This window comes from Seriola lalandi, unplaced genomic scaffold (assembly GCF_002814215.2).
Source record: "Seriola lalandi dorsalis isolate HSWRI2012SDOR001 ecotype SW California unplaced genomic scaffold, Sedor1 jcf7180002054414, whole genome shotgun sequence".
Classification (NCBI taxonomy): Eukaryota; Metazoa; Chordata; class Actinopteri; order Carangiformes; family Carangidae; genus Seriola; species Seriola lalandi.
The window spans coordinates 34,585-49,871 of NW_019524967.1; the positions used below are offsets into that span (position 1 = coordinate 34,585).

General features: G+C 42.0%; 1 protein-coding gene across 2 annotated transcripts in view; it reads right to left on the reverse strand.

Annotated features, from left to right (window-relative positions):
• The window catches only part of med30 (mediator complex subunit 30), a 32,715-nt gene extending 17,724 nt beyond the window's left edge, over nt 1–14,991 (reverse strand). Inside the window, exons 1-5 of one of the 2 annotated variants that reach the window (XM_087175094.1) lie at nt 14,888–14,991; nt 13,755–14,026; nt 11,252–11,410; nt 5,659–5,766; nt 1,136–1,196 (exon numbers count right to left, since the gene is read on the reverse strand). In XM_087175094.1, the coding sequence (XP_087031220.1) occupies nt 1,164–1,196; nt 5,659–5,766; nt 11,252–11,410; nt 13,755–13,934 (480 nt within the window). In that variant the 5' untranslated portion in view covers nt 13,935–14,026; nt 14,888–14,991 and the 3' untranslated portion in view covers nt 1,136–1,163. The remainder of the gene's footprint in view (nt 1–1,135; nt 1,197–5,658; nt 5,767–11,251; nt 11,411–13,754; nt 14,027–14,887) is intronic. The other variant, XM_023410144.2, reaches the window with a different exon arrangement.
• Between the last annotated feature and the right edge of the window lie 296 nt (nt 14,992–15,287).

Sequence of the window (15,287 nt, forward strand, 5' to 3'; positions counted from 1 at the left end):
CGCCCGCTCGCTGCTGCCGCTATGCACAGTTTCATTCGTTTCAAAAACACCACACGAATGTTGTTGTTTTTTTGGGGGGGGTTTTTTTGCATTTTGCTACCTGTTTGTTTCTCTCGGTGTTCCTTCGTCCTTTACCCTCTACTTCACACGTCTAACCTCCCTGACAACACAGCTATCTGTTTGGTCATCCATCCATCCTCAAACACCTTTCCCACCTGAAGAGCCCATTTCTCTTTTACCCTTCACTCAACAGAAAGCTTTCTTTCCATCTTTCTTTTCTTTTTCCCCCATATATAACAAATATTTGATCTTTCACTCAATCAACTTTCTTTATCACAACATCTCTCTGCCATTTAGCTCTCTTACTATTCTTTTTCACCCTCTTTTTTTTTTAAATCTACCTCCCTCTTTCCTGCCGCCACACCCTCCTCGCAGTCATCCCCCTCTCATCCAGAACTATCCTATCTGGCTGGAGTGACTGCAGCAGATGTAGCCAGGACACAAACATCTGCTTCCCCTGTCCTGCTGCATCTCTACTCTGCTGATCAGACTAACCGCTTTAACTCCCCAAAGCTTGCTGTCCTTACTGCTGCCTTAATGTGCAGCTGGGCAGCCTGGGCAAAATCACAGCTAAATATGTTGCAAACACATGAGGCATACACTGCAAATCCCACAGCCAGATTGGAAATGTGTGTTTCTAATAGGTTCAGGTTTTAGGCTACGGGTCGGGCTGGGGATTTAACAATATAAAAACACTGCTCGTAATAGAAAATTTCCTCAATAAAAAAACAAAAAAACAACTAAATGTCAAGCTACACTGCTTGGTAACAAACTAGGAACCAATCACATCAGAGAAACAAAGCAGATCATATGCCAGAACGGACCATTCCCCAAATTAGGCACACGGGGCTTGTTTGAGTTGGCTCAACACACCACATGCTAATATTTTGGTATCCAAAGTCAGATAGTAAGACGAAAGAGAGATCCTCACAGCTTACCTAAATGTCAGCAGTGGTAACAAGACATCAGCGGTGAGGCGATAATTTGGCTACAAAAAACCCCTGTTTCCCAGACAACCCCAAACAGTTGTAGGTTACTTAAAAATTCTGACTGAAATATAATAGATGATGTATACTTGCGTGACAGGTGCTGTAACCACTCGGTCACCAGAGCGATCCAGATGATGAAAACGTGTTCTGGCAAAAATGAGAGACGCTATAAAGTTGACCTCAAAACACATGAAATTAGACCAATGGCATCTGTTTGCAGTTCATGTCGATATTGGTCCTTTTTTCACGTTCTTAATTAATAATTTGTAGCAGAGCATTTTTAAGCCGGCAGAAGAACTAGTGTTGCCATTTTATTTGAGGACACATGCACACACAATAGCGTGCAGGTGACACACTACATATTCCCGCTGACCTACAAGTGGAAGTAATGTGCAGAGAAACACAGCCTTGGCCACAAAAAGCATTTTAGTGAGTGACTGTGAATATAAACATACATTTTGTTTGTTTACAAGGAAAGGGCACCTTGAAAGCAACAGTGAAATCATAACTTAATTTGCTAGACCAGATAAAAAATAAAAATATCATGATTTATTCTTTCCCCATTCTGTCCAGCCCTACCACTGTCTTTAAATCTGCATAGGATTAAAACTTACATTTAAAATGTTTCATCCAAACAGGAATGAAATGGTTGTCGATCCATCTAGTCATGTAAAGGATGCATCCAACTTTGCCTCTGTTCAGTGGTAATGGAAGTAGAAGTAATTATCTTTTAATAAGTCCTCTTATTACATCAAGACTAATCAGAAAGATGGAGATAAAGACTAGCAAACGTTCATTGCGTTCAGAGTATGATCACTTTTTCTTTTTTAAAGTATATTTTTTTGGGCTTTTGTGCCTTTATTGGACAGGATAGTAGAGAGAGACAGGAAATGGGGAGGCAGAAAGAGGGGGAATGACATGCAGCAAAGGCCGTCCGATGCAGGACTCGAACTGGGGCCAACTGCAGCGAGGACTGTAGCCTCTACACATGGGGCGCCCCCCACTTTTAAATAAATTAAACATACCTATCTACTGTATAATGGCTGTTTATGTATATACACTGCATATTAAGGTCTTGCCACTGCATCTATTAAAGGACTGCAGAACATGAGGAAAGCTTCCCCTGAGCGAATCATGGTGGCCTGTCTTCTCCGTCTCTATATGCTCGGATCATTTGACGGAACTCAATTTGCATGCTAATGCTTTCCATAGGAGGAAGGTCAGATCATAAACAAGGTTATTTATCACTTCCATACACAGGTCTCTAATAGGACAAAATTACTTACTTTTTTTTTTTTTTATGTACCCTCACTGAAACTCACAGAGAAAACTGAGAAAAGATAAAACATTTCTGTTTTCTTTTTGCCGGAGTGCTGAAAACAAATGTCAGTATTTCAGTGCAGTATTGGATTCAAAGTACTGAAATAAGCACTTTGTTTATTTATCTATTACAGTATCAGCAGACTTTTATCATACTCTCTGCGTGGCTTTGTGTGAAAAGGAGATGCTCTTTGTTTTGGACGGGGCTGAGTGCAGCTGAGCGCAGGGTTCACTGCAATGTTTTACTGTAGTGTTAACATTTAAAAGCAGCCAGGGGAGCTGTGCTGAGCTCTTAAAAATAACCAATTCTCATCTCTGCTGCCGACACTCCTGACCTTGGACCATTATCATTGCAGCACACACTGAAATGGCTTGGCATGCACAATCTGTATGGCGCCAGCACAATGCACGTACAAAGAGAAGAAACAGAAAAGGGGCTTGAGCCTGCACGAACACACACTGAAAGCATGTGTGAAAGCAAACGCAAACACAATCTTGTCTCTCTGAAGGAAGAACAAAAGCTCTTTCTCTCACTCAATTCTCACACACACACAAATATACAAACATAACAAATCCATGGCAGACGAGGTAAACTCAATAGGCCACCTGAATAATGTATGTGCTTTAACCTGAACCTTTGCCATGCCATGTCCATAACTACTGTACCTGGGTGAGATATGCGTACTGCTGGGAGGTATTGCGCACAGCTGTTGGCTGTTTGCCTCACCTGTATCTCTGGTTGGGGTTTATCCACCCAAGGCTGATATTTGCACATGGCGTTTTCATGTCATCGTGATGGGCCCGTTTCCCAGCGAGAGATTAAACTTAATCCTGGACATGAAAATAATCTATGATGGCAAATGCCTAAAAAAAAGGGGGGCAGGGTTTGTCAGTGTTAAGAGAGCCTGTGTTATGTCCCAGTGGTCAGTACAGCAATGCTTTGCAGGACTGGAACAAAAAAGGATATAGCAGTGTTTCTGCTATACTGTATATGTTTAATTATTGCAACTGCCAGAATGTAAGGAAATCTCAATTACACAACTCTGCAGAAGGCTTTTGATTTGAAATAATGGATACGGGAGGTGGATACTCGTTGCAAGCAAGAGGAAGAGAGAGAAAGGTCATTGTGAATGGCAGGGTCTGACATTCCCACTCTGGATTCATGGCCTGCACAGGGACAAGGAAATGATGCCAGCACATTAAAAGCGTTCAGAACACAGGATGGCTTTTATTGTGAAGCAGCCACAGGAAATGCAATGCATCTGACATCAGCTGTTCATCAAATATGTATCCACAAAACAAGACATAATATGTTTGGGGATTTTTTGCTGTAACCAGGACAAGCACAGGCGTCGTCAAATCAACCAGGACTTAACTTTAGAAATTAAATATTACAGTCAAACACTTCCAACTTCTTGCAGTGTGGGTATTAGTTTCTCTCCCAGCCTCATCACAGCAAGACTGTTATTCATTTTTTATTGTTGGTTTTTACTTTTGTACTACTATTAAATCTGAGAGACCATCTTTATGTGTGTCTATATGCTTAGATGTACCTTACTTCGTCTGCATCATTAAACTAAGCCATGACTCAAGCTTCAGTCTTTCTGCAACAAACTTTCAGACTTTGACTGACAACATGGCGTGTCAGTCTGGAGAAAAGCTCTCTGCTCTGCACTTCAGAGTGTCATAAAACGGCCTCTCTATCAGAGCTGGGCAGAAACATGTCTGACAGTGAATAAATTTGAAAAAGCTCTCAGGTATGTTTGATGCCCGACACTTGAAAACATTCCAAAACAGGGACAAAAAAAATCCAAGTCGTCTCCTCTTTGTGTTTAATACATGACAAGCTGCTATCCTGCTCGATAGTAGCTTGCTGATTGTCAGCTATTCTTTATTCAATGAAAAACATTTCTTCACTTTTTGCTCATTAGCTCACTTATACAAATATCTTTTAATGCATACTGGCAACACAAAGTCATTCATTCCTGCCATTTCACGATGTGGCACAAAACAGAACTTGTGAATTGAGAGTTTCACCCTCAGGCTTCAGGTTTAGTTCTTTTTTTTCCAACACAAATGTCCAGTCCAACACCCTATCAATGCTGCCATCACAGCAGCCTGGATGTGGCTCTCACACTTCATCTTATCCGCATTTCTGAAACACCGAGTCACTGAGATTTTTGAACTCCTTTGCTTGAGGCAGCAACCTGACAAAGCTAATCCACAGTTTTCTGGTACAGTACCATAACCGCAGATGTTGAGGCGCTGACTTTCATCCAAACAACTAGACACTCTGCCTCAAACTGCCCCGGTGTGCGCTGGAGGTCGTGCTTCAATGAAGTCACCAGAACTGCATCAGGTGCCTGAGAACACACTCCAAACTTTTCATTACCAAGATTACGGACATAGCTTTTATTTTTAGGACCAGACGGTTTCAGCTCTCCTTATTTCCATGATACCCCCAACAAAACAACAAAGGGTACGGTCCTGAGCCCTGTCCCAAAAGAAGAAACGAACAAACCCTAACCCAAATTGTAGGTGGTCTGCTAGAGTTGTATGATCCAAAGTCAGATCATCCTATCATCATCCTGTGAAGTCGCCAATAGCCAATATGATCAGGGGGTATCAGCAGTGATACCAACTCAACAGACCAGATCGGTCTATCACTGCTTAGACATCTCTGTCTGAGAGATAGACAAGCGAGAGTCATCCAACTCTGCCGCCAGCACAGAGAGCGTGTCGGTGAGGTTCACAATTTTGTCAAATTCTTCTGATTCCTTAGGTCACAAACACAGACTGCTGACTAGATACTTTATCTTGCGTGGGAGCAGAATACAGCACAGGCTACAAACTACACAATATTATACAGTGCTTGGTATGACCGCCTACATGTACCTAGTCCCTAGAAAATGTTGTTTAAAAGGTGGGCATGATGCTGCTGAGAAATGCTATTAAACACACAAACTCTATCAGCAATCAGACAATAAGGTTTATCAAGTGCAGCCTCTTTAAATTTTTTTTTTTTATTTGTTCAAGCCTCCTGCTTACAGCCTGCTTACCTTCCAAATAATGGAAAGTGGGCTATTGAAGCCTCAGGTTAAAGATGATGAATAAAATGAGTAATCTGTAATGAATTGCAGGCCTAATTATTATTTCTTATCTTAAAGATGATACTGGGCCTAATGTTTTCCCTAAAGCTCAGGTGATATAATATGATTTAAAATGTTTGGAGGCATTACAGCTGGCCGGGAATCGAAGCTGTTTCCTATTCAGATGAAGAACACCTTACCTTGTTGACCTCCAGGATTTCTCTCCTCTCCTCGGTGGCAGGGCGGCTCTGGCCGGCTGAGCGGTCCTCGTGTTTGGAGCTGTCATCTTCCACAAAGGGTATCAGTTGCTGGAAGTGACAGCAAACAGAAATCAGGTTATATTATTTAGTGTAAGAAAGACAACTGTAAGTGGATGACTTTCAAAATGCTGACATATTAAGTTAATCACACACAGCGGGAAAACACATACAGAATCTAAATTGTGGGTTTTGTTTCCTTTACCAAAAAAAAATAGTCCCAACAGTTATAATCATATCTTTCTGGGATGAAACTCAATCATTGATGCACTTTTTACATGTGCTTCTGTCCTCTTATTCATTTAGTGGTCTAAAGTTACTAAAAGCTCTCTACTGCATATTCACATTTTTCAGTGGGAGAGCTATACGCCTGCTGAGTTCAGTTGCAGGTAAGAATTATGTGCATATTGGCAATCTCGACGTACGAGTGCTAAGCCACACTTAAGATATCCCTGTGCTGTCTCGTAATCTTGTTCCCATGAAGTGGTGAAAATGGGGATTCTGTGTAAGCTCTCGAACACAGGCTGAGCCTCACTCGTCTCTCCTCAGTGAGAGACAGGACAGAGAGAGAGAACGAGAGGGGGGGGGGGGGGGGGGGATTAATTCATTTTTAAACGTTCTGTGTGCTTGACCTTGTCCGCTTGACACCACAGCGAGGCTGATGTGCATGGGCCTTCAGGCGAGGCTGCGTTCCTGAGGGTCACTGCCCACTGCTTTGCATCACACTGCCCCCTAGTGGTCACCCCAGGGAGAGGGGGGAGCAGGAGACTTGCTGCAGTCACACATCAAGTAGTGTCTTGAGAACATACTGTTCCCACTCTCATGGTGTAAACGTAGTCAAAATGTAGTCTGTGCTATTCTACAGCAGTTCCAGGAAACTCATAACATCAGTTATGTTGACATTAAGTCAATATTATAGTTTCACTCTCTCAGAAGCTACAGACCAATTTCCCTGCACAGTTTTAAGGCATGTGATACCAGTTTTTATGGGTTTCAAGCTCCAAAGATAAAAACACAGCAGCTCATTATAGTTTCTGTTGCGAAGAAAAACTAACAGCTCCAAAAATTACCATCTCCAAAGTTTCCTTTTCAAAACAAAAACCGTCATACCAGACAAGATCACAAACACAGATTAGGTAGGAGACTCTCCAGTCAACCAGAAGCCAATAAAAACTACCATACAGTGGGAAAATACACCTTGCTCCAATAATGACTTGGCACAAAGCTAATCTAAATTGTGCAAAGTCTTAGGTTATTCTGCAGCGTCTGACCTGAGGTTGTGCAGCTGGACCGGAGGCCCTGCGGACGGTAGACAATGATTCAAGAAAGCTGCTTCATCTGGAAGCAATGACTGACTGATGTATGAGGATGGTTGGAGCCGGGCAACATCAACACTAACACGAAAGAAGTAAAAAATAAAATAAATAAATAAACAAAGGCAGACAAAATGTAGACAAACAAATTACGAGAGAGGGAAAGATTGCAAGGAGGCGGGGGCAGGGAGAAAGGTGGGAAGAGGATAAGACAGAAAGAGGTGAAAGGAGAAAACAAAAAACTGAATAAATGGAAGAAAGAATACGAGAAACACAAATACAGAGACAAAGAAACCACGCTGTAAAAATATGGAAAACTTTCTGTGCTCCTGTCAGTTTCCAGGGCGGAGCTCCATGCCAAACTGTAAACTTTGACTATTGGAGGGAGAAAAGACGGCAAGGATATGTGCAGGATATTATATCAGACAAACTATGAGCTTGTCCCTGGCTCAAGAAAACTTTAAAGTAGGAAAAAAAAAGCAAGTTTTTTCATTAGATAATTTCAGACCAAAGCCAATGACATATTGAATTTTAAAGGTATAGTGGGCTGATTTTGGCAGCTTGTGGGGGGAAAAAGAAATGTGCTGAGTACGGTGGGAAAGATGGATGGAGCGGGTATAACGTGTGTGTGTGACTGTGTGTGTGGGTGAGTGTGTGGGTGGGTGCACATGAAGCCATGCAGCGTGTGTGTGTGTGTGTGTGTGAGAGAGACTGTGCCTGTGTGAGTCATAACCCCTGCCTCTTCCACAAAAAGATGGATGTGGTTTCCTGCCTGACAGAGAAAAATGGGCTAATGAAGTTTTCCAGGTTGCCTCGCTGAGACAAAAGGAAAAGGGTAGAATAAGACAAACCAGAAAGACAAATTATAATAAGAAAATAGTGGGGTGAACATGTAAGGGGAGAGGGAAATGAAATGGCATGGCTGTTCACTTCAGGAAATGACAAGAGGGGAGGAAGACTTGGACAAGAGAGAGAGGGGAGAAGTAGAAGAAAAGTGGAAAGAAAGCTGGAGAGAAAAAAGAGGGAAATGAAGCCAAGGTGAACACATAGATTGACTCAAAGAGAGAGAAAAAGAAAGTAATGCAGAGAGCCAAGCTCAAGCTGCAATAACAGAGAGAAAGAAGACCAAAAGGTGGAAAAAGAGGGATAGGAAGAAGAGAGAAAGGAAGAAAGTGTGAAAGAGTTTGAGAAGGAGAGGGAGGAAATGCTGCAACTGGACTGCAACGGACGACAGCTGGAAAGACAAAGGGGAAAGCGCTGACGTGTGCATTTGGTCCAGCTGTTCATTAAACGGGTCTGTTGCTAATTAGGCTGCGATGAGGTCACGCTGCCCGAGTCATTGATTCCACTTCCTGTTTTCGGGTAGCCAATATTGCGCGGCTGTCAGGCGGGCACCTGAATTCTCCGGGATGATAAATGGAGTGCATGCTGGGGCCAAAATCAACAACCCTCAGCCCCAGACAAACATGGCGAGCTGAGCTATTGGCTGGTCAACGCTGGACTGCGTCTCTGCCGCAAGGGGAAACAAATAAACATTTAAATAAGGTGGAAAGAAGAGGGAGAAAAATAGCTAGATGGTGTAATGACTCAATGAGGGTTTACACCATTACAGCAAAGGAAAATGTCAAAGTGAACCCCTCATAGAGTTTGATTTAGGGGGCAGACGAGAGTCATTCTGAACAACCAGTGGATAGATGAATCCAAATGCTGCTGAGCAACTGTATTATTCAATGCGGAAAATGTACATGGTGGCAGCCATCACAAATGTGTTCCAATTTAAGACTGGTCTCCACCCACATCCTCCTTTATCCTCAGTAGGAGTCTGGTGAGAGAGATTAGCTGCAAGCCAATCTGTAGAAATTGGGAAGGGACTGCCGCAGTCATAAATCCAATCAAACAGTGGTGGATAGCCTAGCTGTAGCCCTGCATGGAGCCTCACACATAGTGCATGCCCAGTGAGCCAGTGTGTGTATGTGTGTGTGTGTGCGCAAGTGTCTGCATAAGTGCACGTGTGTGTTGATAAAGTGCCTTTGTGACATGCTACGGCGCACCACATGCATGTCTATGCTGAATATATTTTGTGTGAGGCCAGGGCTACAATTGTGTACAAGCGTGTGTGTATTTCTGTCTGTGTCTGTGCAGGCAAGGCAGGGATGGAGTGCGGCTGAGCGGAGGTGCTGCTGTTCCTAAAGTGGATGGTGACCGTAACCAGCGGTAAAGAGACTCTGGAGACTCACCTGAAGCGACCAATGAATCTGCTGCAGGCGGAGAAAAGACAGACCTAGAGGGAGTTGGTGAGATAAGAGTCCCCCAGGGTAAAGATGTGCATTTATGTGTGTGACTGCGTCTGTGTGTGTGTGTGTGTGTGTGTGTGTGTGTGTGTGTGTGTGTGTGTGTGTGTGTGTATGAGCAAGGAGGTGTGGCAGTAACAATGGCCTACTTCCTTTAAACTAACAACATCCTAATTTAGCAGGCAGTTTGTGAGGAAAGCTGGGCTATGAGGCAATGGCTGAGAGCTTAAAAAAAAAAAACCATGACAAGCACATCGAACATGTGTTGACGTTTTGCATCTGGAAGGATCAATGATGTCGAATGTAGATCTATCACTCTTGCAGTTACAACCACATCCTGTAAAAATCCATCTAAGTTAAAATATAACTTGATTTAAGGTAAGATAACGTCTCAGCAGCAACTGAGTATGTACCAATCAATGGGAAGTATAAGAACATATTGCTCTAAATTAGAGCTGCTACCTAAAAGTCAATGAGTTGATACATCCGTCAAGAAGATTTGCATTTCGTCAGTCGAATCACTGCATTTCATCTTGAGCTGCGTCATTGTACACAGAGCAATGCAGGAGCGACCGCACGACAGGCTGTAAACTATACAAACCGCATCTTGTCTCAAAAATCACCGAACCACAAAACTAAGTGTGATGGAGGCAGAGCCGGGTGCTGGAAACGGAGGGTAAAGAGTGAAATCTGATGTTTGCACGTCACAGATGATCAACAAAGACATTAAAACATGAGGCTTGCAAGTAAAACAAAAAATGAGACTCATGTCAGCTGGTAATGGAGTTGAGAGGGGGAGGCAGTTCTGCTGGTGAGTTGAACTGACACAGACTGGGCAGTAAACATGATATTTCTCATATTTCTAGGTAAGGGGTACAAAGGAAAATAATAATGTTGAATTTTTATAAAAATGAAAAATATGTTAGAAAAAGCACAATGAACCACAAGCACCCCACCCCCAACCGATATATAAAAGGGAATAATAATCAAACTTGTGATTTCCTGTAATGAGAAAACGTAAATAAAATGCCTGATGCAATGAAGGGTTGTGTGTAGTACCATCTTGGCTCAAATTAGCTCTACAGGAGCTCCACAGGTGTCCCATTCAGCATCAACAAAGCTTCTAGGAAGGGATGATTTTCTAATCTCAGGGTTTGTGTTCGAACTGGAAAGTTCGGTTTGTACGGAGGCAGGGAGAAGCTTCGAGTATCGTCTGATTGGCAGACTTTTCCCGAGTGAGGTTTATCTAACATAATTAAATTATATTAGATTTGATTGATTAGAATTAATTTTACCTGACAGGGATGTAAAGGGCAACGCACATCTGCAGCATCTGACACACATGAAAACACTTGCACCAACTGTTTTCTAAGCATAGCAGTGTAATGATGCACATCAATCTGCAATGACGCATCAGGCCACTGTCCTATTTTCAGGTGTCAACATGTATCAACTCGCTGCTATTTGATCACATTTGCCCCACTGGATTGCCACATCCCAGCCACTGTACTCTGACTACTACTTCTTCTGTCTGAATGATGTGTGCAGTGTATACTACAGCAGTGTGTACTACACAGACAGACCTGAGCTTTGACACAGACTTGTCAATTAGATCGCATTGCAATGTAAGCATGAAGTTAGTTGAAATTATTGTATTCAAACAGGCCCAAGAAGCTGATGTAAATGCACACATATACTTGACATAAAATAAACCGGAGCAGAAAGAATTAGTCAACTAATCAGTTAGTCGATTGATAGAAAATGAACCAGCGGCAAACGATTCGTTGTCAGTGTCGTAACATGGAAAAACTGAGGTTCTGAGTCTCTTCTAACCCAGAAAAATTTGACAACGAATATACATTCTCAACTCTTCCAATCACGTAAATCTGGAAAAAAGAAAATTCATCGGCATAATCAGTGTCCGTGTCTCACCTCTGGGGGTATGGGGTCCAGCCCGGCACAGTTTTCATTGCATTTGTCGTAGACGAGGCGCAGCTTGCGGAAAAGCACCGAGAGCATGCGTAGATGCTCCTGGAGTTTCCCCAGCCTGTCCTGGTGGGTGTTGGGGTGGTAAGTGACTCCATTAGGCAGCTGAGAAGCACCACAGGGGAAATGTTGGGTTAAGCAAAGTACAAGCTGACGATTTTGCTAGTGCTAATAAAAAGCAACAGCCATTGATCCCTACTGCCAAAAGCACTACAAAGTCTCTGTTGTTCCCCAACTGGTAATAGTCCATTGGAAACTTCCAACTAATGCACAATATATGCATTTTAATCCATACTGATAAAATTTACGAATGAGAACTGAAACAGACAGAAAGCAAAAAATGTGTATTACATGTTTGTGATCATGCAACAATATGGTAACTGGTCATGACAATATAATATTATTACAATTTAAAATAATGCACACAAACTAAGCACCATTAAAAGGTTATCTGCTTCAGCTGCTGCACTTTTAATGTTTTCGCTTGCTCTCATACCGAAGCAGCATCACTGGCTTTTAACTACAACATGTGTAAAAGAGCAATAAGACGTGTTTTTTTATTGAGAGGATCGACAAGCCTCTGGGCCAGCACTGTCTGATTATAAACATCCTACATAACATGAAACAAGCCTGCCTTCAGGGCAAGCAAAGGGAAGACAGAGAAACAGAGGGGAGACAGACAGACAGAGAGAGAGGCAGGGAGGAGCAGATGAGTGAAGAATTTTTATGAGTACAAAGACAGCCTGTGATCGAGGAAAAAAAAGAAAAAACAAGTCACAACAATGCTGTTTGTGCATTCTGTGGCTGAGGCGTATTTGTTTGGCCACCGTCTCTGGCTGTGACTTTAACAAGGTGCAGGAGGAACGTCTCAGAGGAGCAGGCACACATCCATGGTAAACTCATGCTGACCTCGGCACTGTCAGAGCTGAACTACACGTGAACTGCACATCAAACTAATATAAAGACTAATATCCTCAATAAAAACGCTTGAGGAATCCACTAGCTTAACTAATTCGACAACTATCTGCCATCACTTGATTGCAGTGAATTAATGCACCGTGTAAAAATAAGACACATATTTGAGATATCAGTATGACCCATTAAGACAGTACATTGATAATGTTTCAGACAGCATACTATGTGTGAAACAGCTTCTGAACAAAAACTATTTGTTCGACCGAATAAAAATGTAGAACCAGCAGGGAAAGTTAGTCTGTAGCACTAGCTCCTTCTTTGTTCTGACAACATACACAAAGATAAATACCCCGTTTCCATTTGAACACAGGGAAATTACTGGAAAGCCGAGAGGGTAAACCCCTTGTTTAGCTAATGTTGGACTGGAATTTTTCACAGGAGTTATACTATTCTGTCAAACATTTCTCTGGTATTATTTGTGACAGTGGCCTTAACTTTGAGAAAGACCAAACAAATATTTTAGTCATGTTTTCACCAAATCTGGAATATCTCAGAGCTATTCTCTCTCTGATGCTGAGGAAATTACATTAGCTCTGGTATTGTTGAGCCAAGATAAATTTCTTATCTGCCTTAAAGGTCAAGCTATAGCTCAGCTTCAAATCGTGCAGAAACAGGCCTTCTTCATAGCAGACATTTTGACTCGTCATAGCAGAAAAGCACAGGCGTTACTGATAACACTGACAATGGCTCTGTTCTAGTGACGTCTCCCGGTCCCACCGTGCACAACATCAGGACCATAAAACTGACGCAGCTAAATGGAATTCAAGCGTCATTAATTTAATTATTCACACCTGTGCTTTTCCTCCTGTGCCATGTCAAGATATGTTGTGTGAAAAAAGGCCTATTTGGAACCAGGATCCTGACTGGATTCAGGATAAAAGTTTATTCCTACAACACCAACAATTTTAGGGTCTTTGTACTTATTATTATTATACAATTTCTTTTAGATTCAATTTTAAAGTTTTGCTGAGTTCAAACAAGACTTTACATGGCTGCCAGAATATATCAATAAAGTTTAAACTCTCTAATGTCCCTAAAGGCCTCTTATATTCTCCAGTTTTGTCCTTTCAGCTATTCCAGAACTGAGGTTAAAAATCAAGGGGTTGATTAAGCTTTTGGCTGACTGAACTGAAGACTTTGCTTTGGTGCAGCCTTCCATTTAGGATTCAGTCTGCTGACACTGTCTCTTTTTAAATCCTACATCAAAACACATTTCTGACAGTTGTTTTGTTGTTTGCGTAATAGTTTTTTGTCATGCTACCATCAGACCGGATCAGATTTTATGATTATATTCTGCTAATTATCTTTTATATAGATCTGTTCAATAGTGTTGTACCTCAAAATTGCAGTTTTTACTCCTTTTATATAAGTGTCTTGTAACATGAAAGACAGAAGGAGAGGAAAACAGAAAAGTAAATGGGGGCAGTAACCATATTTGATAGTCATGTGGACAGAGAGACAGCGTGAGACAGACCTGCATGTTCCTGAGGAGCTGGAAGATCTCCATGGTCCTGAGGACAATGTCTTGGACCGTCTCCTGGCCTATGCGACACAGCGAGGCAGTGTTGACATCACGCGCTGCCTGGGCCTGCTGCTGTTGTTGCTGCGGCGGTGGCTGCCCGCCAAAAGGCGACACTAGCGGAGGGGTTGTCATGGAGACTGAAGGTGAAGATGATGGGAGGAGAAGGTCGAGGTCCAGGTGAAGTTACCTTTCAGGCTATTCCACACCAGCACACCCTTACATGCCTTGATGAAGTGTTTGACAGCAATGGGAGAGGAAAATGTGAAGTAAAATTAAGATGAAGAGCAAGAAAGTAGTCTTGAATACTACACTTGGGATGCACCGGACAATTATATCCATTATCGATAATCTGCCAATTATTTTCTTTGATTAATCCACTAGTTCTTTGGTCTGTCAAGCATTAGAAAACACTTAAAAATGAACATAATCATTTCCCAGAGCCCAATGTGATGTCTTCAAATAGCTTTTTGTATTTGAATCTTCACACTGGAGAAGCTGACTAATGGATTCAGCTCTCCTGCTTATGCTGAATGAGGAGTGCCCTAAAATAAAACGGTATTCACATTAACGTATAAGGATACTGGCATAACATCGACCATTGCTCATCAATCAGCTACTGTTCTATTATTAATAAAGTACAATAGCCTTTATTTAACATCCAGGAAATAATGGAGATCTTTATAAGCTTCACATCTGTTACAAATTAACTAATATGAATGTCAAGCTAAAGGAGGTTCACTGATAAAGTCAATGTGCTAATGCTTTAGCCTTTAATATATGTTGTATGCCGGGGTTTCAGAAACAAGTAAACGTGTCTTTACATCAGGACAGGTCTGTAAGGTGCTACCCTGGACTTCAAACACCCCACCCCAAACCATTCAGTCAAGTGACGGACTAATTAGCCGACGTGTAAAAGTGGAGTGGTTGTCACCAAAGCTAAGTGGGCAGTCACACCACACGACACTTCAGCTTTCTATCCGTTCATTTTTCTGTGTCCTTTAATTATTCCAGCACCACGTGGAAGTTAACACCGCAGTGATTCTTCATATCTATTTAATATCACATTAGATAGCATGTAAAGTTACCTGTGTGGTGATAATTTATCTGTTTTGTTGACATGTCAAGTCCCCTGCTCTGCTCCCTGGATCTCAGCTGCAAATATCGCGAGAGTTGTTCTTGTGCTCCGCGACTCGTGGCGGTAAATAATGAATTAGAGGCGCCGCTTGAAAATAATTTTTTCCGTTATTCGATACGATTTTTACCGGACGAAGATATTATAATATTCACGAACTGAAATGTCATATCCGTTAATGTCAACTTTAACCTATTTTCACCTTTTAAACTGACTCGCTCACTCCAAATGTTTCGAAATGAATGACAACATTACGGTAAAAAAAAAAAAAAAAGGCTCACTACAAAATAGTTCAGGCTACTAAGGGTTGTAGCGCCATGCACTGGTCTTCTCTTATTTAACAACCAACTCAC